Source organism: Diadema antillarum, unplaced genomic scaffold, assembly GCF_040938485.1.
Source record: "Diadema antillarum isolate AM-2024a unplaced genomic scaffold, OU_Dant_1.0 scf00000065, whole genome shotgun sequence".
NCBI classification, from domain to species: Eukaryota; Metazoa; Echinodermata; class Echinoidea; order Diadematoida; family Diadematidae; genus Diadema; species Diadema antillarum.
This window is the reverse complement of record NW_027270954.1, coordinates 2,109,751-2,134,519: the sequence shown is the minus strand read 5'-3', so window position 1 is coordinate 2,134,519 and position 24,769 is coordinate 2,109,751. Positions and strand designations below refer to the sequence as shown.

The following is a 24,769-nucleotide window of genomic DNA, read 5'->3' as shown; positions in this document are numbered from 1 at the left end:
ATGCTTGGCAGATGGCAAAAAACATCAATATGCTGATGAATGATTTCACGACACATGCTTGGGATATTCTCAAGGTAACCTAGGTGTTCATGGCACTGAATGTGGCTATGGGGCCATGGAAAACACATTTTCGTAGTCAGAAATTGTTTCCATGACAACCACTGGAGAAACTGCATCACTTCATGCTCCAGTCATCTTAGAGGTGACACTGTGCCCAACGACTTAGTTCTGGAACACACTGGCATGATCTCCTTAGCTGACATATATTTCTGAGGCAATTGTTTGTTTGGGTGTATCATTTCACGCCCAAGGTAACCTTGATGTTCATGGCACTGAGTTCGGCCACAAGGTACTGGAAGACGTAGGGCACAGTGACCGGCTCGATGTGGTCCGAGGAATCACAGGTGGCACAGACCCACTTCCTGTGGCCACTGGTCAGAAGGTCCTGGAGGTCTGGCTTCTCGTCGCGAGTCTTCTGGCTCTGCTTCTCCAGGTGGATCCCTAGGAGCATGCCACACTTGGTGCACACCCGTGTCTGGGGAGGTCAGAGATCAAAGGTCAAATATCTCAGGTCACAATATTCTGCAGGCATTGTACAGAATATTTTGGCAAAAAGGAGCACAAACTCAATTTGAATAGCATCTACACACAGAACCAAACTGCTGCATGTAATGCTTTTACAGAAAGGTCTTACTATTGATAGTGATGGACTAATCACTGAGGAGAAAATGAATGTTAACAATGGTCCACCATTTAGAAGAATTTTTTTTTTCTTTTTTGATATCTAAGTACCCTGGGAAGGTTGGTTATGAAATGTTTAGAGACAGTTTAGTATATTTTGTGTTTGCATCCATGATATGCCAATGCTGTCAACATTCATGCACCAAAATCAGGGAGATTTCACAGAGGATTCAGAAAGACCCTTGCATATACATGCCCTTCAATGGGTAAAATTCCCAAATCACGGAGATTTTGAAATTCCACAGCAGAATCAGAAAGACTTGGCATCTCTGCATTGCTTTTTCCCTTCAGTTAATTAAGCCCCTATTATCCACCTTAGCCAAGAGTATCAGAAAAATCCTTTCAAATTGATTTCCTTCCAGAAGAAATGACTTGGTGAAATAGCATGCTCATTTTTATAGCATGATATGGAAAACGGGCAAACCAATCAGGAAAAACAATTCCTACAATACAGTGCACTCCTGTTATAACAAACACCGTTACAACAAAATTCTGATTCAACGAAGTACAAATTCATGCCACAAAATTATCTACTCTGTTTTTTGTTTATTTGTTCGATTATAACAAAATTTCGGCATAAGGAAAGAAAACTGCTGGTCCCAAGGACTTTGTAATAATGGGAGTCCACTGTACTTTGTAACATGCTCATATTCATTACAAAGTACTTCAACATTCTTGCTCGAAAGAAAACTATGCATTTGTATATTTTTCCAGCAAACATTGGGGCGCAATCTGCCCCAAAGATGAGAATTTGACAGACTAATGCAGTGATACCTACCAGGCTCTTGTCCGAACAGTTGAGAAGTCTGTCCTGGAGGAGAAACGACGTACCGTGGGCCAGCAGAGAGTCTCTCTCCATCTCACCAAACCTGATGCCTCCAGCCCTCTTCCTCCCTTTTACTGGCTGGTGGGTCAGGATGTCCACTGGTCCTGTCGACCTCACCTGGGAGGTTGACAAATACATAATATGAGCTAAACATACAAGTATAACAAAGAGACTTCGTGGTGACCTAAGATATTGTCAGAGGCACAGATAAACAATGGGAGCCAAACACAAAAGACAGAGATCAAACCTCACTTCCTTCACCACTTGCTGTCCCTTCAACATTGATAGAGATTTAACCCTGTTGTACTAATGAATTGTACTGTGTAATGAACCATATTAGGACACAATTACCCCCATGGACAATTATCCCCCCCCCCCCCCAACCCGGCTAAATAAAGGTTGAATTGTGATAGGGTTTGTGTAAAGATTAGGGTTAGGGACTGTGGGTTAGGGACTGTGGGTTAGGGTTAGGATTAGGCTCAGGATTATGAATAAGGTTAGGGACAGGGGAAGGGTCTTGGGTAATTGTCCAGGGGGTAATTGTCCTAGAACTAGAATGAACAAGCACAGTGTGGGAGACAAAGGAAAAGGTGCTGGCCCAGTGAAGGCTAAAATGACCCTAGGGTTGTACCTAGGAGGATGCTAGAGAGACCATAAAAACAGAGACCAACAATAGATCCTGTGATTACCTTCCAGTATCAGTTCGACATCATTTCTGATCAATCATGACATCAACTAAAAGTTGTAAATAATCTGCAGATTGGCATTGGTCAGTCAATCCAGCCTCCTTTGCAAGCCCATTTACCTGAAATTTGTCTGACACCATGTGCCTGAGCCTCTGGTAGTAGACTACACCAATGAAGATGTCTGCCTCAAGCTCCACACCCGATGTACCACTGTACATCCGCTCTGTTCCATAGTAGTTGTATCCTCCTAAAACATGCAGAAAATTTGCATACAAACTTCAGGTCAAGAAGTAATGCACCATTATTCCATTCGGTCCTCCACCCAAAAATTACTCAAAACACCACCACCTAAACAAACCTTGACTGTAATGAAAATTAACAACCCACTCAAAAACAACAATATGTAACAGTCTTACACAAACAATGATAATAATGATAATGCAGTGCTTTCACAGCCAATATCACTGTCACTGATTACATCTTCATGTGCTTTAGGGACAAAAGCAAAAACAAAACAAATCAAACAAAACAAAACAAAACAAAACAAAACAAAACAAAACAAAACAAAACAAAACAAAACAAAACAAAACAAAACTGACCAGCCACACCAGGAAAGTAAAGATTACTTCATGTTTCACATGTTTCTTCTATTTCAAAGCCGATCTACCTTGTACAAACTACATGTACAAAGCAAAGTGGCAGATATGCTCATTGACATTGGAAGGCATATGTGTCTGCCATGTCTGCCCTCAACACTTTCATACTGGTATATACCTACCTGCTGTTAGAAGCTTGCCAAAGTAGTCCACTGCAGGCTTGTCCTCAGAGAATGTGAATGGTGTTGCATCATGACACAGACCATGGAGGGCGCCAGATTTTCCTGCCATGCTCTCGATCATCATACCTGCATGGTATTACAAATCAAGTACTAGTAATCTCCTGTTTCAGTGCCAGCTACTAGCGCTAATACTGGAGCAAAAAGTATTTTAAGTACAACTCATTTTCCTTCCTATTAGAATAAAAGATCTTGTGATATTATACAATGCAGCATAAGCACTGTATGAATAAAATACAGTCTGAGTGGAACCTTGTCATAACAAGGCTGGGTAGAGAGAGATACCCGATTTCAACAAGGTGTAATTTTGCAGGTTGCATTCCACTTTACAATAAATATATCGTCTGTATTTATCCCTGATGAAATGAGATACTCAATGAAAAGAAGAAATTTCAGTGCTCCCAAACAGCTCATTATAAGAAGGTTCCCCTATACAGGGGTGTGAGAGTACTTGCTGCCTATATTTGAGATCTGTTACAATAGAAAAAGTGCAGAGTAACTGCATCAGTGACTTGCCTATGGTCATACGGGAGGGGAAACCGTGCGGGTTGAAGATGATGTCCGGGGTCATGCCACTCTCAGTGAAGGGCATGTCTTCTTGCGGCCATCGCTGGCTACAGATCCCCTTCTGGCCATGGCGACTGGAAAACTTGTCTCCTATGATGGGATTCCTCTGCAATGACAAATTAAAACACAAGGTTCTATAAGACCATTCCCCAAGGGCAGCCATTCTTTCAGTACAATATCCCCATAGCAATTCCATGATAACCATCCACACTCTTACCTTATTCTGTCCCAACGACTGTGAAGGTGGACATTTTAATGCAGGAAAATCTTTGTGCTCAGCAGGGTAAGATAATCTTCACACTTTTTTGTTTTCTGAGGAATCAAAATACTAAATAGTATTAGTATTACATATAGCAAGTACAAATATTTGTTTGCATTTATTTTTGCACTTGTTTCTGGTCATGGCAAAAATTTCCTCTTTTACAGTACCCCACTATATTTCATGCCCATAAAGGAGCTGTTTGTCTGTTTGTTTGTTTTTTTTTTTCTGGTTATGGGTATCAAAGCAGATTCTGCAAGGGTATAGAATGTAGACTGTCACAATACACTCAGCCCTGGAATCATTTTCTCACTGGAATTACATCAAAGTGCATCACATCTTCATTATTGCAAACTGCCACAGCAACAATGGAAATCTACACTAGCTTCCTGCTTCCTTGCTGACACTGAAGCAGCCATCAGTGTCTGTACATAAAAATAAAACTATTTTTTGTCTTCTCAGATCTTTCTGCCAGTCATGGCTCTTGTTCCCTATATCCTACAAATGTCAAAGCCAATTAAGTGATTATAATCTTGTGTTGCCTGATTTCCTTTTTCAGCAAGGTCCTGTACTCAAACTACATAAAGCATATATGTGACCGTGCACCTCAAAACGAACATAAAGTGGCGCACACTGATTTTGCGTGAGGACTGAAAATAAGTGAAATGAGTCAACCTAGCCAAACTTGACTTTTTCATATTTTCTGAAAGAGCGGGTCTTCTTTTACATTATGCTAAAATTTGGTATCAGAAAACGGGCAAGAACGTGTGTTTTTTTAGCAGTTCATCTCGAACATTTTTGGTAGAATAGTGTGATTAGATGTGTCGTTAGAATCCCTTCTTCATTTCTGAAAAACCTTGTCCACATTCTTCACTTTCAACTCTAATAACTTTTGAAAGGATAGTGCTACTGCCTAGAAAGTTGGCATTAATCATGGACAGAATGTGTTAATGAGGCATGCTTAATTTCAGTTTAATCTGATAATCCCTTCATTGTTGTTACTTTGGTGGTTTACTTCCTGTTTTTTTGTCCCATTCATCGCACAGCCAGCACGGTTTGGTAAAGATTAAGCGCTTGAATAGACACGACTTCAGAGCCTCTTTTCTCAGTTCACACTTTTCCGGAGTTTGTGCTTTCTTTCCAATATTTAGATAGGTTAGGAGAGTCCATTTGATTTGAGTTATACATCATTTTAAAGCTTAAAGTCTACTCTTTCAGAATATGGTCTTAACTAAAAATTCATGTCTGGCGACTTTTTGTTTGTTTTGAGGTGCAGGATCACATATGATACTCAATGTTGTAAAGGTGAATGTATAAATGCACGCATCAGAGACTTTGTTATATAATACTTCTGTTCATGCAAATAATGAAAATAAGAATTAACTTGTTTCTATCTATACACTGCCTGTTTTACAGTGAGTTCAATCATACACTGAATGAACAGGATCTCATTCATTTAGGGTAACATATATGACTCATGATCATTTGCAAAGAAAAAAAGCACCACAAAAGAAACTGACATATCATGTTTTTTGTAACATTCCCGGACAATGCATTAGTTTATCAAACCCTGTCACTAGTTATAAAATCATCTAAGAAAAAGAAAGGGCGCAGACCGAGGAAAAGAAGGTTGGCCATCTCACCTGTATCCTGAGCTGTATGAAGGCTTTCTGGCACACTTGGTTACCAAGGTCATTTCCGGTCAGTTTGATGTGGTCAACCACGGCCACTTCTGACCCACGGTACCTCTCAACAAAGGTCTGGTTCGAGTCTGTCTTGATGTAACTACAGATGTGCAACAAAACATCACCTTTTGTTCAAAACACAATGCAATGCAGAAAATCAGGCTCCAGTCCTTGTAATTATTTCCAAGCAACTGTGATGTAGTCCTTATCTTGATGCCATGTACATTGCACAAATATTCTTGCACATTTTGTCTCTGAACCCCACTGGCTTCAGTCAATATCAAGATGCAGTGCTTATAGCAACACAATATTCACAGTAACTTTGTTTCATCAGACTTGTTCACAGGAGGTACAATGTATACATTTAAATACTTTCCACTTTTGACATGTGCCACATTTCCATATGTTTAAAAAAGAAGTGCTCTACTGAAGTTCAAAAAGCAATGAAAACATCCATGGTTGTGAAAAGACTACATAAAGTGCATGGCATGAATATATGATCACATATGATCATATTACCTTGTCGTAACAGCACATAGCCCTTTATTCACATTATATCCAGAAAACAAACAAACAAACAAACACTAACCAAAAATAAAAAGAATGGAAATAAAGTAATAAAAGATTGACATATAAATGAGGAGTGTAGAGACACTTACGCATAAAAAGGGTCTCCCTGTTGTAAAACTGTCCCTACTGGAGGAAAGCCATCTTGGTCCAGCTGACCTTTCACCCTCGGGTCATCCACATTGCACCCTAAATGTTCCAGAGCCAAAGAGACAATCTAATCTGCATAACTTTCTTTACGAGGGAAATTGTTGTACAAGTACATTGTCTAGATAGCTATTAACCCATTTGAGGTTGTGGACTAGCTGATTTTGCTACAACACACATTTCCCATAGACCCTTGCCCATGTATATTCGGGACTCGTCCTCAACGGGTCAAGTATGCTCAACTGGATTTTCCCATCAGTTTTATTCATTTAATTGTACATCTCACAATCCATTTTCCTTTTCCATGTTTAGTGGAGGTGGGGATAAGGGAGAGCAAGCTCATGCACACAGCTCCAGTGCAAGCAAAAAAATCACACAGCAAACTCAATAATTATGCTAGTATATCCAACACTGCTTTTGTTGATTTTATTTCAGAAGTTCTGCCATGCTGAAAATATGTCAGCAGTGCATCCTGGTGCTGATAACTAACCCTTGCTCATCAAACACTTAGCTTCAGTTTCAAGCAAGGGGAACTCTTTATCATCTTATCTATACTGCAACCTAATTTGAAAGGCTGCTGTGTTGTTTGATAAGTTCTTCTGTATACACCATTAACCTATTGAGGACGAGTCCCGAGTATGCTCGGCCAGGTGTCTATGGAAAATGCGTGTTGGAGCAAACTAAGTCTGTCCTCAATGGATTAAGGTTAGGAGTAAAACCTAGTATGTGACTTTGAATTGAGGGACATTCTGAAATGTTTAGTGTATCACACTGATGTCATAAAAAGCTGGAACTATGAGGTATACTGAGTCTTTCTCATATATACAAACATGTATATATATATATTTTTTTTTTTCCCCCACAGATTTCCTTCCACAAAATATAATATTTTCACAATGTCCTATTACATGACAATAGGCTGATAAACCAGACAATGGGCTGTGCTTGTATTGAAAGAAGAAGAAGAAGATGAGGAGGAGGAGGAGGAGGAAAAAGAAGAAGAAAAGAAAAGAAGAAGAGGAGCAAATACAACTACTAATCAGGAATTATACAGATTGTGGTGAATTTGAAATGTCCTTTTGCAAGAGTAGTACTAGTAACACAAGTGACCTGCCCTGAGACTAGCCTCACCAAAGACTGCTGGCACAGCACTGCGTTTATCACCAGTCTTCTGCTTCAGGTCAATCTCCTCTGTTTTGTAGATGGAGGCGTGTGCAAATCCCCTCTCCAGCCCCGCCTTGTTGATGATCATGGCATCTTCCATGTCATATCCCTGGTAAAAAAGAAAGCATCATGGAGGAGACTCCATCACTCTATCACTTCATAAAATGTCCGCTCATTCCCTTTGTTCTGTCATTCCACAAATATGTTTGTCTGTTAGGTACATCTCCAAACACAGCTACATGTATCACTTGTACTGGTACAACCTTTCCACCACCCTGTCTTTTATCTACACATTTACTTTCTCTGTTCTTCAAACACAACAGAGTATCGTTCTCTATTAAGTGCATGAAGTTTACTAGTGAAGATTTTATTCTATGATCTTTAAAAATCAGGGTCAAATATTAACTTTTCCTTCACTTGCCCAATGGCAAGTAAAATCATAATTGTTCAAATTTTAACTTGCCCAACAGAGGAGAGTGCTTGCCCAAACTTATGTATCAACTGATTTGAAGAACTTCTGATTTGTCTATTGAAGTGAAAATCTTACTTGACTGATCGGGCAAGTAATGTTTAACATTTCTATATTTTCACTCGCCCGACATACAATTTGATCTGCCACGGGCAAGTGCTTCTGTCGAGCCTGTCTAAATGTTAAATGTCCAAACAGGTGATACCGAAACAGAATCACACAGCTAAGACTGCCATGTAAAAGCAGTTGGGTGGTAATGCCTGCATAGAACATTGCGTAGAAACTGATCTTGAATCAACTATATCATCAATGACACAGAACTAGAATTGGCACTGGAGTAAGAGTACTCGCCATGCTACAGCTGGATTGGAAACGGTGGACATTAAATCTACAAACGAACGTGTATCAAGTCAAAGAGACATCTAACACAGCGATGCAACAAGTGAAAACACAGCGATGCAACAAGTGAAAACACAGCCAGGATATGTAAAGAAAGCTATGTTACAAGGGGACTAAGACATGCTTGCGGCATTGAACTTACAGTGTAAGAAATGACAGCTACAACAGCATTGGTGCCGAGAGGGAAGTTATCAAACTCGTACTTGTCGTACGTGTGCGGTCTGACAACTGGTGCCTGGGGTGTCTGCAGCTTGTACATCTTGTGGTCGGCTCGGAAGGGGAGAGTGTGAGAAGGAAATCCCATGGTTTGCTTCCCCATCTGATGGGAAATGCAAAAGTCAGAGAAGAATGGATACATGCCAAATGATTGTGTGACTAAGGGTCATTTTTCATAAACTATTTGTTATCATAAACATATCATGAATGACTTCAGTTTCGGTGAAGTGAACATCACAAAACAAATCACATGTAGTAGTCTTGAAATTATACATGATGCTGAGAAAAAAGCAACTGTTAGATCAAAATGTACTCACAAGGTGTCAGAGTAAGTTTTCATGAAACTGAAGCGAAGCAAGTAACAGTAACTCCCTAACTTCAGTCCATTTTTTCAGCCTTCTCAGAACTACCTAATATTATACATTTGAGTTCTTGATAGCAACTGTCTCACTGCTTTGCTGGTACCAACCCCCCCCCCCCCCCCCCAGTACTAATCATGCCTACACTATGTATACTGTGGTAAAGAAAATGGATTCAATTAACCATTTAACCCATCCCCCCCCCCCCCCTCCACTATGTTCATTATCTAAAATACATGTAGACTCTGCACAAAACTGTCTGACTCTGGCAGACATTATCTTTTAACTGTTTTCAAGTTGTGCTCTGAGAATTTGCAAGAACTGCTCGCATTTAATTCTTTGGATGTTTTAAGAAAGTTTCAGTCCCAGTGAGCACAAGAACTTTGCCATTTGCCAGGTCGTTTATTTGTTGGTTAGTTATTGTATTTAGCCTGCTCTGATCCCTACCTGACACTGATACATGTTTCTTGGACTCTGGTTGAAGTCGGAGAATGGAGTCAGGCTTGCCGCAATACTGAGAATGCTGCCCTCGCCCAGCTCTAGATGGGTAGTCTGTAACAACAAAATGAGTAATATCACGAGCAAACATTTCATACAAACAAAGTGATGATGTTAGTGCACAAGTCTTATAAAATCAGAAGGCATTTTCTTGGTTCACTTGCTTCTTCCTAAGGAGAAATGAACTTCAAATTACATATTCTATTGATTATCAAATTCTATCAAATTAACTACTGACATACAACAAAAATAACAAAAGCATTTAGACATACTTCATGTAGTGATATAGTTTGACAATACAATCACAGAATTTGAAAGTGGAGCAAATAAATCATAAATGACAATACAACTTAATCTATAAACTTGAAATTGCTTTGATAACAACCACAACAATATCAGATAGGAACAATCACAGCCCTAGCACTTTGGGTATAGTCATCGGGTATAGAGGCAATCATAAAGTACTGTTTTTGAAGTCATCATAAAAACTCATATCCTGTTTTTAACACACCTTTTCTAACCAGAACAACCATGACAACATTCAGACAACACCTGGACAATCTTTACTTTTTCTAATCCTGCCTATTAAGACACTCCATGCAGAGTTTTAAAAGGATGTCGTTTCGGTGATTTAAAGTTGCGAGCAAAGCCGACCAGGGCCCTGTTTCACAAAACTTGTTATCAGTGACTAGTTGTTATAGTTGTTACAAGCTACTGAAATCCTTGTACCTGATTGCTGAGAGCAAATTTGTCACAGAAATGTGGCAGTTGTCACTGATAACAAATCTTATGAAACAGGGCCCTGGAGAAGGTTTTTCAGAGTGTGTCTGCCACGACAATCCTTCTTGCTCTCACCTGTGGTTTTATAGCCCAAATGACAATGTTACCCTGTGTTTGTTCTCTAGATGGTCTCTGGACTAGGTCTGTTAAAACAGGGCTTCAAATAGATAGGAATGAAGAAAAAACAGAACAGGTAGGAAAAGAGAAATGGGGAACAAACACAGACCTTCTCATGTGCCTCGGAGGGAGTGACTGCTATGTCCATGTAGACCTGCTCAAAGGTGCCGATCATCTCTGTCGTTTTGAGGGCCAGGTTTCGAACCGGTCTCATGAGTCGTGCTGGTGTGGTGAAGATGTAGAGACCCGGGTACTGTCCCCCCAATTTGCCATTGGACTGGACCAAGACTATCTCAGTGGTTGATGACACCTGTTAGTTCAAGATGCAAAGAAAGTTTTTGATCAACTTTGCTTCCTTCCCATTTGATTGTATTCATACATTTTCTTTCTGATGGTGATGAATAGAAAAATCATCTCTAGGGCAGGTTTCTTCTGTGAATAGAATGAAAAGAGAATATGGATGGCAGATACAACAGATGTGAGCAGAATACAACATAGGACATGGCAAATCTTTTATGGGAAGAAAAAAAGGTACATGTGTAGAGGAAACGAGAAAAGAGATAGAAAGCCTATGGTAAGAAGAGACTAGACAAGGACAACTCAAAGTAGAGTGCCCCAGGGAAATCCATGATTGCTGGACAATCAAAACACAAGAAAACAAAAGATAACTAGAATTGAATTTTGAATTGAATTTATTTTCCATTTCCATGTCAACATGAACACATGAACAAGTACAAAGACATGATACATATCATTAACACACAAGTAAAAGTACAATTTACATAGACAATAAAAAAAAAAAAATAAATAAAAAAAAAATAAAAAAAAAATAGAGACAATATGAATGGCAAATGGATGGATCTCCAGAAAGTAATAAAATAACTTATAACTTGAAGATCCAACAACAATCATATAAAGTATAAGTTGTCATTGACATGCATATCAAGAACATTGAGACATTTGTACATACGCACACATACACGCACACATATCACAATAACTCAGCCTGATTATTAAAAACAACAACAACAACAACAACAACAACTAATTATCTGATATAAACTTTTGTAATAAATATTTTTTCAACTTTACTTTAAAATTTTTCACAGCACTGCATTGTTTTATATTTTCAGGTAACATATTCCATAATTCTGGTGCTCTGCATATGATATTAGAGTTTGTAAACGAGAACCTTCCGTATTGCACACGAAAATCATTTGCACTTCTGGTATTATAATTGTGAATTGACCTATTTTGCACAAACAAATTATCAAATAATTCTGGTAACCTATCATTAGTATATGAATGCATAAAACAAATCACTTGGTAATCATAAAGTAAAAATACTGGCAGTATATTCAATTCATGAAACAATGGCTTTGTATGGCTATCATATGAAGACTTTGAAATGATACGTACCGCTCTTTTCTGCAGTAGGAAAATACGATGCAATAAATACTTACTACAAGCACCCCAAACAATGATATTATATAACAAATGAGGAAGGATTAATGAATTATAAATGGTTAAAAGAATACATTTTGGCAAACACGTTTTTAATTTACTCATAACTCCAATAATCTTAGATATTTTCAACAATATTTCATTCACATGTGTCTTCCATTTTAGATCAGAGTCAATACTAATACCTAAAAATTTAGTTGTCTTTACATTTGTTATTACATGGCCATCAATAAATACCTTCAATGTACTTGTATCTTTCTTACGAGAGTTAAAAATCATCATATGCGTCTTTTCATAATTCAATTGTAACTTATTTGCACTTATCCAATTACTAACTTTACACAGTTCCATGTTAATCATTTTAGCCAAACATTCTACATTTTCATGTTTAAAAAATAAATTAGTATCATCAGCAAACAACAGTACGTTCATGACATTAGAAATATTTGATAAATCATTTATAAATAGCAAAAACAAAAGGGGACCTAATATTGACCCTTGAGGTACTCCACACACAACTTTTTCATGTAAAGAATTATAATCAGAAAATACAGTAAACTGTTTTCTATCAAACAAATAATTACGGAACAATTCAAGTGTTACTCCACGGATCCCATAAAAACATAATTTATCCAATAATATTTCATGATTAATAGAGTCAAATGCTTTTTTAAAATCCAGAAAAATCCCGACTATTATTTCTTTATTCTCTATTGCTTTTGATGAATTCAAAATAAAATCCAACAAAACATGAGATGAAGAATGTTTAGCTCGAAATCCAAACTGCTTTTTATACAAAATTCCATGTTTATCTAAGTGACCTTGTAATCTAACATACAAACACTTTTCAAATATTTTAGAAAACAAGGGTAATAATGAAATGGGCCTGTAATTTGAAAACACATCAACTGGTCCTTTCTTATGAATCGGAATAACCTTTGCTAACTTTAATTCCTTTGGTATTTGGCCTGTTTCAAGACAGAGGTTAAAAATTGAACACAAAGGTATACATATTATATGAATTACTCTCTTAACTACCAGAGACTTAACTTGATCATACCCTGGAGCCTTTCCATCTTTCAAAGCTAAAACATAATCAATAATCTCTTTTTTATTTACAGGTTTAAAAAAAGCAGTTTGATTAAAATTTCCACATAAAAAATCTCTGTGAGTGAAAAAACTTTGCCTACAGCCTTTAGCAATCTTATTTCCAGCATTAATGAAATAATGATTAAAATGTCGTGCAATATCTTCAGGATTTTCTAATACTTTACCATCATGCTGAAAAACCTTTTGTTGAACCCTTGTTTTACGTACTTGTAATACATCATTAATTAACTTCCAGGTTTTAGATATATCACCTTTTAAATTCTGAAATTTACAAAAATAATACTTTCGTTTGGCAGCTTTAACAGCATTGGTATATACATTACGAGATTTAAGGTAGCATTCTTTTCGATACTGGGAAGGGTTTTTAATAAATTTCTTATACAACCTGCCCTTTTTTGAACAGAGTTTCTTCAATTCATACGAATACCAAGGTTTATCAATTTGTTTTTTCTTTACACACTTCAGTGGAAAACACATATCAAATGCATTACAATAATACTCTATAAAATCTGTATATAAATATTGTGGATCCTTACTGTTATTTTCTTTAAACATAATATTATATTCCTCTAATTGCCGCATAAAATTACACATATTAACATCGTTTACTTCATACTGCATCTGCTGTTTATCAATACCACCATCATCAGAAACACCATTATTAAGTACATAAAAAATAGGTAAATGATCAGATATATCTGTCACCATTATCCCAGAAAAAGCACTCACATTATCATCATAATTTGAATAAATATTATCAATCAAAGTCATTGACTTATCCGTTATTCTTGTAGGTTTGCTTATCATAGGCAAGAATGAATGGGCATGAAATGTTTCTAAAAATTCATGAGAATAAGAGCTAACATCAAGTTTCATCAAATCTATATTAAAATCTCCAAGCAATATACATTCCTTATGCTCTGAATTAACAACAGATAATATCTCTTTCAAATGATTGAGATAACCTTTTACAGATTTACAGGGTGGTCTGTAACACACACCAATAATAACATTTTTATGAGATTTATGTATTTCAATGAACAGCGTTTCACATACATCATTGAATATACTAATATCTGGTCTCATAACATATTTCAGATCTTGTTTAATGGCAAGAGCTAATCCTCCTCCCCTCTTATCTATCCTTTCTTTACTGACAATATTATATCCACAAAAAGAATAACATTTTGCATTGCTAGAATCTAACCAAGTTTTTGTCAATGCAATAACATTAAAAGAACACTCAAGAGAATCCAATAAAAGTGTAATATCTTCATAATGTTTTGGTAAACTCCTGCAGTTCATATGAAAAACAGAAAATGATTTTTTATATTTACAATTATAAAATGCACTAAAATCAGCTGGGGTAAAATATTTTGAAGTCTCACTATCCATATCTTCCTTCAAAAAATCGTTAATATCATTGTCAACACAACAAAAGTCTGATTGATGAGAGTGCATTGTTTCAGAATTGAAAAAAGTATTTATTGCATTATAAAAATCAGTATCAGAGGAGTGCATATTAAAAGGTAATTCTTTACCAATGCATACATGACAATACCAGGATAATCTTCCACTTTCACCAAGTTTTTCAAAATCATCGAGTGAAAAATTAGGAATACATTCTACATGCACCAGATGGGTACATAAATTACAAAGCAGTGATACTTCTTCAGAATAAACAGGCTGTGAACATGTAACACATAGACATGAATTAAACATACTACAAAGGTTAAAATGTATTGTTAAAAAATAAATGAATAAATACAGTATCAAAAATACAACTTAAAAAGCATACACAATGCAAATAAAATCATACACAGTTTATGTACAATCATAAAAAACAAAACTTTATTTAAGTCCAAAAAAAAACAAACAAAAAAAACAAAAAAAAAAACAGGCAGAAGCTTAAGTCAACAAATTCATACTGCAGGGAATATTTTTTGTTTTCAGAATGACAGAACATTCATTACACATTGATCTCAATATCTGTATGCGACAACTCACAGGCTTCTTAGGTCTTTGTCTGAAGTGATCATTTTTGTGATCATCTTTCCACCTGAGGCTTGGATTGAGGCAATGATTTTGCCATCATGTGTCCATGCTGCTTTGACTTTTGGGTTTTTGTACGTTTTTGTGTAGAGTTCTGCATTTTGGGGTGTCAGATCCTCTTGAATTGTGATCCCAGAGTTTTTGAGCTTTTTACGTGCTTTGATGATTTCAGATCGCTTCCTGTACGAACAGAACTTTGCGATGATGGAACGGTGGTGTTTACCATCCCTTGAGCGCTTTCCGGTTCGGTGTGAGCGATCGATGTCATTTCGCGTTATGGGGACGCCAAGTTTGCTGGACACAATATCACACACAATTTGATCCGTATCTTCCTTTTCTTTTTCCGGCACACCAAAGATCCTCAAAGAGGATCTGCGCGAATACTGCTGGAGATCGTTTGCAGCTGCTTCCAATTTGAAGATTCTGTTCTCTTTCCTTTCTATCTCCTTTTCCAACTCCTCCAGACGATGTTTCCTCTCTTCAACCTTCACCTCTACCTCGTGCAGCCTTCCCTCATTTTGCTCAATCAATTTACTAAGTTTTGCAAAAGAAGTGTCAGCCACTTCACGAGCAATAGTTCGCACAAGATCATGAATCTTCTTCAGGAATGCCTCATTTTGGAACAGTTCGAGAACAGCATCCGAGACCGATGCCGCAGATGGGACCGGGAGAGAACATGCAATGTCTGAAGAAGTAGATGCAGAGGTATCCTGACGGGTTAAGGGCTTGGGCATGTTGATAATGTGGCAGTTCAACAATGTCAGACACTACCACTCATACGCACGTAGGTACCCACTGTAGTCACTAGATCTAGTCACTCTCGTGTTGAGCAGAATAGTCAGCAACACTAGCCAACAGACTGACCAGGAGTCCACATGCACAGATACCGCAGCGTAAACAGACCTACTGTTGCGTTTAGTACTAGAGCAGGTACATAAGCAGGTACAACGTGTAGTGATAGTTCTAGGTGCAGCACGTATAGCAGCTAGCAGTTGGCGGTATACTATTACACGTACTAACAGTAGCACTGTTGAGGACAGTCTTTCAGTTCACCACACTGTTCCACAGCATGACTGAGCAATGCTGAGTTTGGGTCGAGTTGCAGTTTTTATGCATGGATCTCTGCACACACACACAATCAATCAAAACGACAATGAGTAACCATAGCATCAGCAATGTGGACAATATAGACACGCAGTACGTTTCCAAGCATGTCCAAATGTAGTCACATAATGTATAGTGCAACGACTGGTCTTCACGACTGCGACTCTACGAGATTGCACGTGTTTCATAGGACTTACGAAGCAAACATGTAGACAGGCATGTGGGACTGTAGTAATCGTGGCGGTCGAAGAAAAGGCAGGACGTTGGCAGGAGAACTGTCGCCGTAACTCGATACGTGCATTCTTTTTAGCAATTTGCAGATAGATATGATCCCTGGAGTTGAAGTGAAGTCCTCCCTATGATGTTATGAGAACATTTCTATTCTTTAGGGATAAAAAATCAAAGTTTATTTCTTGAATGTACTCCAGCAAGGACAACGCACTGTCGCCCTCAAGAAAAGTACTCAGAGTGCAGACCTCCACCAAGTAGCCCATTTCCACCCATATTGATATTTCCATACTCAAGGAAAAAAAAATCCTTGACCCAGACAGTGACATGGATCACCACCAAAATTTAAAGGACAAGTTCACCTTCATAGACATGAGGGTTGAGTGAATGCAGCAACATTAGTAGAACACATCAGTGAGAGTTTGAGCAAAATCGGACGATCCGTTCAAAAGTTATGAATTTTTGAAGTTTCTGGTCAGTCACGGCTGGATGAAAAGACTACTACAGCTTGTGATGTCACATGAGTACAACGACACAAAGAAAGAATAAAGAAAATTCAACATATTTCCATTTTTCTCGCATAACAAAAGAACACTCGACTTCTCTCTTTCAAAAGGCAGGGGGAATAATATTACCCTAAACATACGTCAGTAGCAAGTCAAAGAAATGTGCACTTTATTCAGAAAGTAAAATTTTGTGAAATTCTCTTTTTATTTTCCTTATATAGTTGTACGCATGTGACATCATACACTGTAGTAGTCTTCTCTTCCAGCAGTGACTGCGCAGATACTTAAAATATTCGTAACTTTTGAACGGATAGTCCAAATTTCCTCAAACTTTCACTGATGTGTTCTACTAATATTGCTGCATTCTCTCAATCCTTATGTATATGAAGGTGGACTTGTCCTTTAAGCACTTGTTCCTTGCATTATTATCAACTTTTTCTGAAAATTTAAGCCAGATCCGTTCATCCTCTTCCAAATTCCACACTCCAGCCCTTACCCCATTCTCCTCCTTGACCTTGAGGGTCTTCATCCTGGATGTCACCTGAGCAGCGATGTCGTGGGGCAGGTAACCAAGGACACGCCCATCTAGCACCACCACATAGCACTCTGACGGCCTGCAGGGAAGGGGGCCATCCAGAGGGGTCATGCCGAGGTCATAGAGGGCACGGGCTACTGGTACCACCATTGGCTGGGTGTTCACAACCTTGGCAAAGAGAGCATAAAGGTTGTATTTATGGACAAATTGATTCGAGAGTTGCTGGAGTGTAACATATCAAGACTAGACCCTTCAGTATGCTGTACTTCACTATAACTGCTAGGAGTGGTGATAAAACCTTGATCCCTTAGACTGTTCTTCCTTCTGTCTTTAAGTGTGTACCCTCATAAATAACGTTAATTGATATTTAAAAAAAGAAAAAGAAAAGAGAAATGAGTTCACATCAAGACTGCCACAAATAGTGCACAACAAACTGTCTTCCATCAATGTGAGTGGTAAGAAACAGGGCAAACTTGCATGAGAAGTTTCTGTTCGAAATAATATTGTTATCTGTCTTCATAGTCATAAAAGACTTCGCATGGTAATCAATGCAAACTGTACAAGTCGGCCGTAAGGCAAAAAGTTCCAAATAAGGTTAGGGAAAAGAAAGCATAACACTGGCAGAGGTTTCAGCGCTACTAGGCAAAACATAAAAATCACAAACTATGGACCGCATAGAGCCTCATGGGGTACTTAATACAGTAGCTCAAATTGTCATCAGCTTGTGTAATTTACATCCATGAAAAATAACAGTAAAAGACACACAGCGTATCTACTTAGTGTATTTCCAGTGATGTTTTAACTTTATCTTCAAGAATATTTAATGAAAATATACTCTCGATTTTGCAGGAAGGCACATACTTGGCATGATGCAGTGAGATGGTTCATCAATCCACATGGAGCTCCATCAGGAGTGTGAACTGGACACAAGAAACCTGCAAGGGTGAAAAATTGCAAGCTTCAAATCAGCAAACACTTCATAAAAGTCATCAAACACGACATATGAAATGATCCAGGGATTACCTCAAAGCGGTGCGATGGCATACTTTGACAAAATTCATGCATACGTATGGCCCTGTAGAGGGTGAAACAATTCCACAGGAGTTGAAAAGATGGTAAGTGTTTTTTTGTTTTTTTTTTTCATTGATGGCAAGTACCCCTCGGGGAAAGTGAACATCATACCATGAGACTCACCCCAAGCCTCTGGCAGCAGCTTCCTCACAGACGTTGTGCGCATCTCTGCAAAGAAGGCACCCCTGTGGATGCATCGGAAGTGGGAGAGGAACCGCATGAAGTTCAGCTTGTCTGCCACCACCGTCATCCCTGAGGCCTGCAAATATCAAAGAATATAAGAAGATGAAGTCATGATGTCATGCTCCTCACAACCAATCAGATTCTCATTTTGTCCTTACTAAATTAGCAACTCTGCAATTTACTCCGTATCTTTCATTGGAGAATCAATAGATGGGGTACTGGATGAATTCAGAGAAGCTACAAGATATCAGAAAAAAAAAAAAATTCAGTGAACATTGTTCATATGCTACACAGATTTTGTAAAAAAAGAAATATCAAAAGAAAAAAAATCAAAATATTTGGCAATTCGATAGAGAAACATTGTCCTAATTATTCTAAACTGTGTTGCTTATTCAATTCAGGGATTATATATTGGGCAATTTAGAGGTTACTGATCACACACTTCCCTATGTCTGGCCAAGTTGAGTGGGATTCTAAAACACTCCCACCACTCCCCCCCCCCCCCCCCCCCCACACACAAAAAAAAAATATATATATATATATATCAAAACAAATAAACAAACAAAGAAACTTCTTGGTGGCTGCTATATGAGTTTCACAAAGCTACTAAAGTGATACAATGCATCACTGCAATGCAAGATTGACAAGATTATTTCACTCCAATCCATAAACAGTTACTGACAGATCAGGAATCAATGCATGGAGTGAAAGTTAAACGAAAGATCTAATGATCAATGTGTCAACTTTAGTATCAAATACCTACATAGATGAACTGTTGAGGGGTGGGAAGGGAAGTGTAAGAGGAGGCACACGGCACAAACCTGCATCAGACCGAGTCCCGTCTTTGAAGCAACGTTTCCCGTGGCAATGAGGTATTCCATCTTTCTGGTCAAATCCCCAGCATTTCTGACAGCCATGCTCACAGAGGCTTTGTATAGAATGACAAAATACATTGGTAATCTTGAAGTACAGTGCACTCCCTTTACAACGAACACGGTTATAACGAAATTTCGTTATAACGAAGTAAAACTTCTGGTCCCAAAATTATCGGCATTAATGTCTATGGTACAAAATTCGCTTATAACGAACACGGTTATAGCGAAATTTTCGTTACAACGAAGTCTTTTCCGAGCCCCATGGACAAAGAAAAACAAAAGAAATGTGCTCCGTTATAATGAAATGCGGATCGCTTTCGAAAATTCGTAGCGGAACAAGCATGGGCGAATGCTTTCCATCACGGTGTGTTCGCTCCGTGTGTCACGCACAGTTTCCGTCAATTTTATGCTCTCTTTGATGTAATATCCAAATGAACAGTGTACCATCCCATTTCACATATCTGCACAGTGTAAGATGAGTATTCAACAAACAGGATATGATATATGCGTGGTTTCCTTGTTTTTGTTATATATTGTATTTGTTCGGTTATAACGAAATTTCGTTATAACGAAAGAAAACTGCCGGTCCCCAGCATTTCGTTATAACGGGAGTGCACTGTACTCAACATCTTATATCTTTTAACACCCTCCTTTTTTTCTCCTTTAAAAAGAATGCTTTCAGTACCTGTGTTTATGTGTTGCAGTGTACATAAGTATGCTATCAATGCTATAAAAAAAATGAATATGAAATTTAAAATGCACTCTTAACCCTAATCAGGATGGGGGGGGCGGAATCCGCCCCCCCTCTACGTTTCGCGCAATATCTTCGCAACGCGATAAGCTCGCGCCGCGATGTTTCATGACTTTTTTCTTTCAAGTATCGCGCAACTTTTGAGACCCAAATTGTTGCGCCTGCGCGTACCGTTTTGATGCGACGCCCGTTCGAAAAAAATTTGTCAACCCCAAAATTGCTCCAAAACGTGATTTTGTGTACAAATCCAATGCAAATTGTGTTTTTTCAATTAATTCACATAAAAATTCATATCTTCACTTAGAATGACCAAAATTAATTCATTTTGGCATAGTAATGCTTCAAAAAATGTCTGTGACAAATTTTGGCCAAAAAACAAACAAAAACAAAAGGTCAAAAAACAGAGAAATACATAAGAAATTCAAAAAACAATAAAATACATAAATTAATTTTGATACAGATTTTTTTTTATCCCACGTCTCAGAAGAATGATACAAGAAACATTTTTAAAAAGAAATTAGCTTAATTGGAGCATTGATAAGTGATTTAGAGCCCAAAACTGATTTTACGCATAAATTACAATAATTAATTAATATAAAATATAAGAAACATTTTTCGGAGAAAGCAACCATACATTTTGATAGAATACGTTGCGGGTGTCGCGTGTGCCGATTTTCGGCGCGATCGCGCGTTCCATAGGCAAGATCTGAAGGGGGGGGCGGAATCCCCCCCCCCCCCCCCTGATTAGGGTTAAATCAATGATTGATATATTTTTCAAATACTATGTGGCTTTACCTTCACTGAAAACAAATCTGTGGGCATCCTTTGCTTTTTTCTCCAGAATGAAGCGAAGGTTGAGGAGCCAGCTCTCCAGTTTTTCCTGTAATAGAGTCACAGTGTCCAGAAATATGAATACCGATCAGAGATTTGAATCTACAGAGGAATCCACACAGTTGAGGGATGATTTGAAATCACTAATCAATGCACATGGCAGCTTAAAAATAGACACAAACAAAAATCAGACCAGCTTCTAGACCAATAAAATGCAGAAAGGGAATTTAGAGGGCTTCAGTCTTTATATAGCATTTTGCATATAGAATAAATTATGTCAAATCACTCATAGTTGTAGAAACTTTACGCGACAAAAACAAGGCATAGAATATGGGTTACGCCCTTCCTTCCACAATTCTCTCAGAACCCTTGATGCCCACAAAAGAGATTATTCTTGTTTGTGAACAAAGAATGGACAGTTTGGTAATCAACCTGGGCGAAAGCAGTCAAGTGGTACATGCTTCCCCTTTCCACGGTCAACTACATGTGCCATTGAACAATTCACAAAATTGATCGGTCTTAAGATATGAATAGCAGTGGGTTGATTGTCTCAGAAACTCTTTTGTTAGACACAATAAGGGCACCCCAATGGGATCAGCGAAAGTAAATCTAGTCAGCTCAGCCTTGATTGCAAATCTTCATATGAGTTTTACAACAAAACAGCGCAACACTATGTTTGAAAAGATAAATTAGACAAAAATACACGCAGTTTAGATTCAGAACAAGAAGACCGGATATTGATAGAAGAAACTCTAATCTTTCGATCAAAGTAATTTTTCTGCTCAGCATAACATAAATTAACATAAATTTAGGCCACAAAATGCAGACACTCTTGTGTACATTTTGGGAATCAGGGGGGTGTTTCACAAAGAATTGAAGTCAAACTTAAAAGTTAAGATCGACTTGAAATTATGGTAGGCTGTGTGTGACTTCAATAATACATGCATTCTAACTTTCATAATGAAAATTTTGGAGACTTTTCAATGCAGGTATTAATTTACAAAAAGTAAAGCGATAAGGTTTTTTTTTTGGTCAATTTGATAACAATTCGAAGTGGATTCTGAAAGCATTAGAAAAAACTAAAGAGAAACCAATGGCATACCATAATTTTAAGTCAATCTTAACTTTTAAGTTTGACTTAAATTCTTTGTGAAACGCTCCCCTGATATACCAGGTTCCCATAAGGAATGGGTTAATTTGAGAGAAGACTAACCTTTAGCACCATGAGATAGAGATGACCAGCCAACAGGACTTCCTGGTTCATTGGACTGTCTGCATTCTCTGCTGCACACTCCCCTTGGGTGAAGGCAAACAACTTTCTGGTCATGAATCTGTTGGCGAGAAGAAGAAGTATCGGTCATCACAAGTGACCAATGAGAAACCACTGAAAGACTTATTCTCTTCAAGAGGCTAGAGTAAATCAGCATCTCATGCAACCAGCACTGCAGCAGCGAACAACCTCACTACTTCAAACCATTTGTTTTCATAAAATCAGGCATGGGGTACAAATCTAGCACAAATCTTACTGTAGCTTTGCTACTTCTGCTAATAGAAAGTCCATCATATTCCCAACCTTATCAGAGAAAAAGAAGGTTAAACAAAGCTGGTTACAGCAGTACTACCGCTTCACACCTTTCTGTGGTAAGAATACTGTCAGGAGTGTTCCGTGACTCATGTGGCAGTAATTTCTTCATTTCTCAAGATGGTATAACGCAGAGATGTGACTGCAGAGTGTGAGCACGGCTTCAACTTTGAAAGTACCAAAATAATCAGTTATTCTTTGATACATTGAAAGGTCTATCTCAAAGCCAGGAAAGGAGGCAAAGTCTCACATGAACTTCCATTTAGAGTGATTACACAAATCTACTCACTGAATAATATCAACAGATGTCTGTCTAAACCTCTGAATGAAATACCCTAACATACATGCAAAGGAGGCCATCTTTTCGAGTCGAACAAAAGGCTGCCAGCATTCATATATCAAAATCAAGGCGGTTCTATGGAGCAATCCAGATAATACGTGTACATCACACGTATCTCAGTAGAAAAAGAAAATCTGAAATTATTGAGGGTAATCCATTCACTAGTCAGATATGAAGCAATATTGTTATTGTTATTTTCATCTCTGAGCCGTATGTTCAATTTGGAAGACCTGTTGGCTCTAGATCTGCTTACGTGAGGACGTTGAACTTGTCCTGGTTGGAGGTGAGGTGGACACAGATGCACTGCTGCAGTAGGAACTTGGCCACCTGCTCCTCACTGTACCACGGAGGCAGGTAGAGCTTGACCCGGAAGAGCTGGCCGATGTACTGAAGGGCAGCCTGCTGGGTGGATAGGTTCAGGGTCTGAATGTGCCGGAGCATTCCTGTCACACACCTGGACAGGCAGGGAGGGAAAAGATTATTCCTTATGACTGAATCAGGGAATGAATCAACTACTACAAATCTCTAATCGTCGAACTGACATTATTGTGTACAAACAAGTAAAAGTTTCTGTAATGTTTGTGTATGGTTATGTAAACACAGGGATGTCAACCTTTTATCAAAAATAGCATTTCAATATTTTGAGGCCTGAAATATTATATTTTTGTTGGAAAAACAGTATTTTTTCATGTAACCTGCAGTATTTTGGCAAAAAAAAGTACAACATATCTACATGTAATTCTTTCAGTTTGAAAATAGGGGAGGAAAAAACAAAATCTGCACGTGAAATCTCCTTATTAATGTTTGCCATACTGAGGACTGTCAAACATCTACTGCCATACAAGACATGCCATTATTTCTGAACCTGCATCTTCAAACTTGAAAAGACTGGCAACAAAATTACACATAAACACAAACATAAACACAAACACAAACACAAACACAAACACAAACACATTCAAATACAAACACAGGTGTATAAAAACCACATGACAAAATCTCATCACCTACCCAATAAGAAAGGTGTCATCTTCTTTCCCCCTAACGAGCTCATCATACACATGCTGATCAGAAGTATCAATGAGTGCCTGATGTGTGAATACAATACAAACAAACACAAACTTGTATAGTGAAGAATTCTTAGTATAAACCAGCACAAGCTCATAACATTTACTCAACACAAACTCTTTTCCCTAAACAGCACTGTAATGGCAGAAAAAAGAAGAAGAAATGAATATCACTACTTTTATAATAAAAATGATGAAATGGTGCATCATCATTATGAATCATAAATTCATCTCAGGTATTTTATGATAATCGATCCAATACTGATAACTTTATATAATTTGATATCATTCCTTAATTTTGTGCAAATGATGAATGATTTTAATTTGAACAATTTTAATTTCTGTTTTTTCATTCTTTTAAAAATTAATATATTGTTGGATGTATGGATGTATGTTGCTGGATTGTTCGATGCCACATCGCGGAAAAGGGAGTGGGGGTAGTCTTGGCTCAACACTGGTTACACAGTGCACGGGTATTACCTTTAGAATGAGCATCAGAGGTATGAAGAACATCTGCCTGTTGAAGGAGAAACTCATGACAATGTTCCCTGTCGTGAGGTAGTGAAGGGTGATATTCTGTCAGGAGAAGAGTGGAGATGGAAAGCTGAGTTAAAGTGCAGTTCAATGTCATGTTCTAATTCATTTCAATATTACAGCAAAGTAAAAAATAAACAAAACAGAATGGTATAAGTTTCATCAAAATCTGACTTACAGGGAATGTTACCCAACATTATGTGGATTGAGTCAGTGTTATA

The 24,769-nt window shown here is 37.9% G+C and overlaps 1 protein-coding gene across 1 annotated transcript in view; it reads right to left on the bottom strand.

The window, feature by feature from the left end:
* Positions 1-295: 295 nt before the first annotated feature.
* Positions 296-24,769, bottom strand: part of LOC139716392 (DNA-directed RNA polymerase I subunit RPA2-like) — a 33,894-nt gene continuing 9,420 nt past the window's right edge. The window contains exons 7-26 of the mRNA XM_071627942.1: positions 24,495-24,590; positions 23,959-24,035; positions 23,201-23,401; positions 22,239-22,356; positions 20,990-21,074; positions 19,390-19,496; positions 18,509-18,644; positions 18,176-18,249; positions 17,276-17,482; positions 10,425-10,625; positions 9,368-9,472; positions 8,488-8,664; positions 7,445-7,586; positions 6,259-6,355; positions 5,558-5,699; positions 3,605-3,761; positions 3,032-3,157; positions 2,373-2,500; positions 1,520-1,684; positions 296-535 (exon numbers count right to left, since the gene is read on the bottom strand). Coding sequence (XP_071484043.1) covers positions 296-535; positions 1,520-1,684; positions 2,373-2,500; positions 3,032-3,157; positions 3,605-3,761; positions 5,558-5,699; positions 6,259-6,355; positions 7,445-7,586; positions 8,488-8,664; positions 9,368-9,472; positions 10,425-10,625; positions 17,276-17,482; positions 18,176-18,249; positions 18,509-18,644; positions 19,390-19,496; positions 20,990-21,074; positions 22,239-22,356; positions 23,201-23,401; positions 23,959-24,035; positions 24,495-24,590 — 2,781 coding nt within the window. The remainder of the gene's footprint in view (positions 536-1,519; positions 1,685-2,372; positions 2,501-3,031; positions 3,158-3,604; positions 3,762-5,557; positions 5,700-6,258; positions 6,356-7,444; positions 7,587-8,487; positions 8,665-9,367; positions 9,473-10,424; positions 10,626-17,275; positions 17,483-18,175; positions 18,250-18,508; positions 18,645-19,389; positions 19,497-20,989; positions 21,075-22,238; positions 22,357-23,200; positions 23,402-23,958; positions 24,036-24,494; positions 24,591-24,769) is intronic.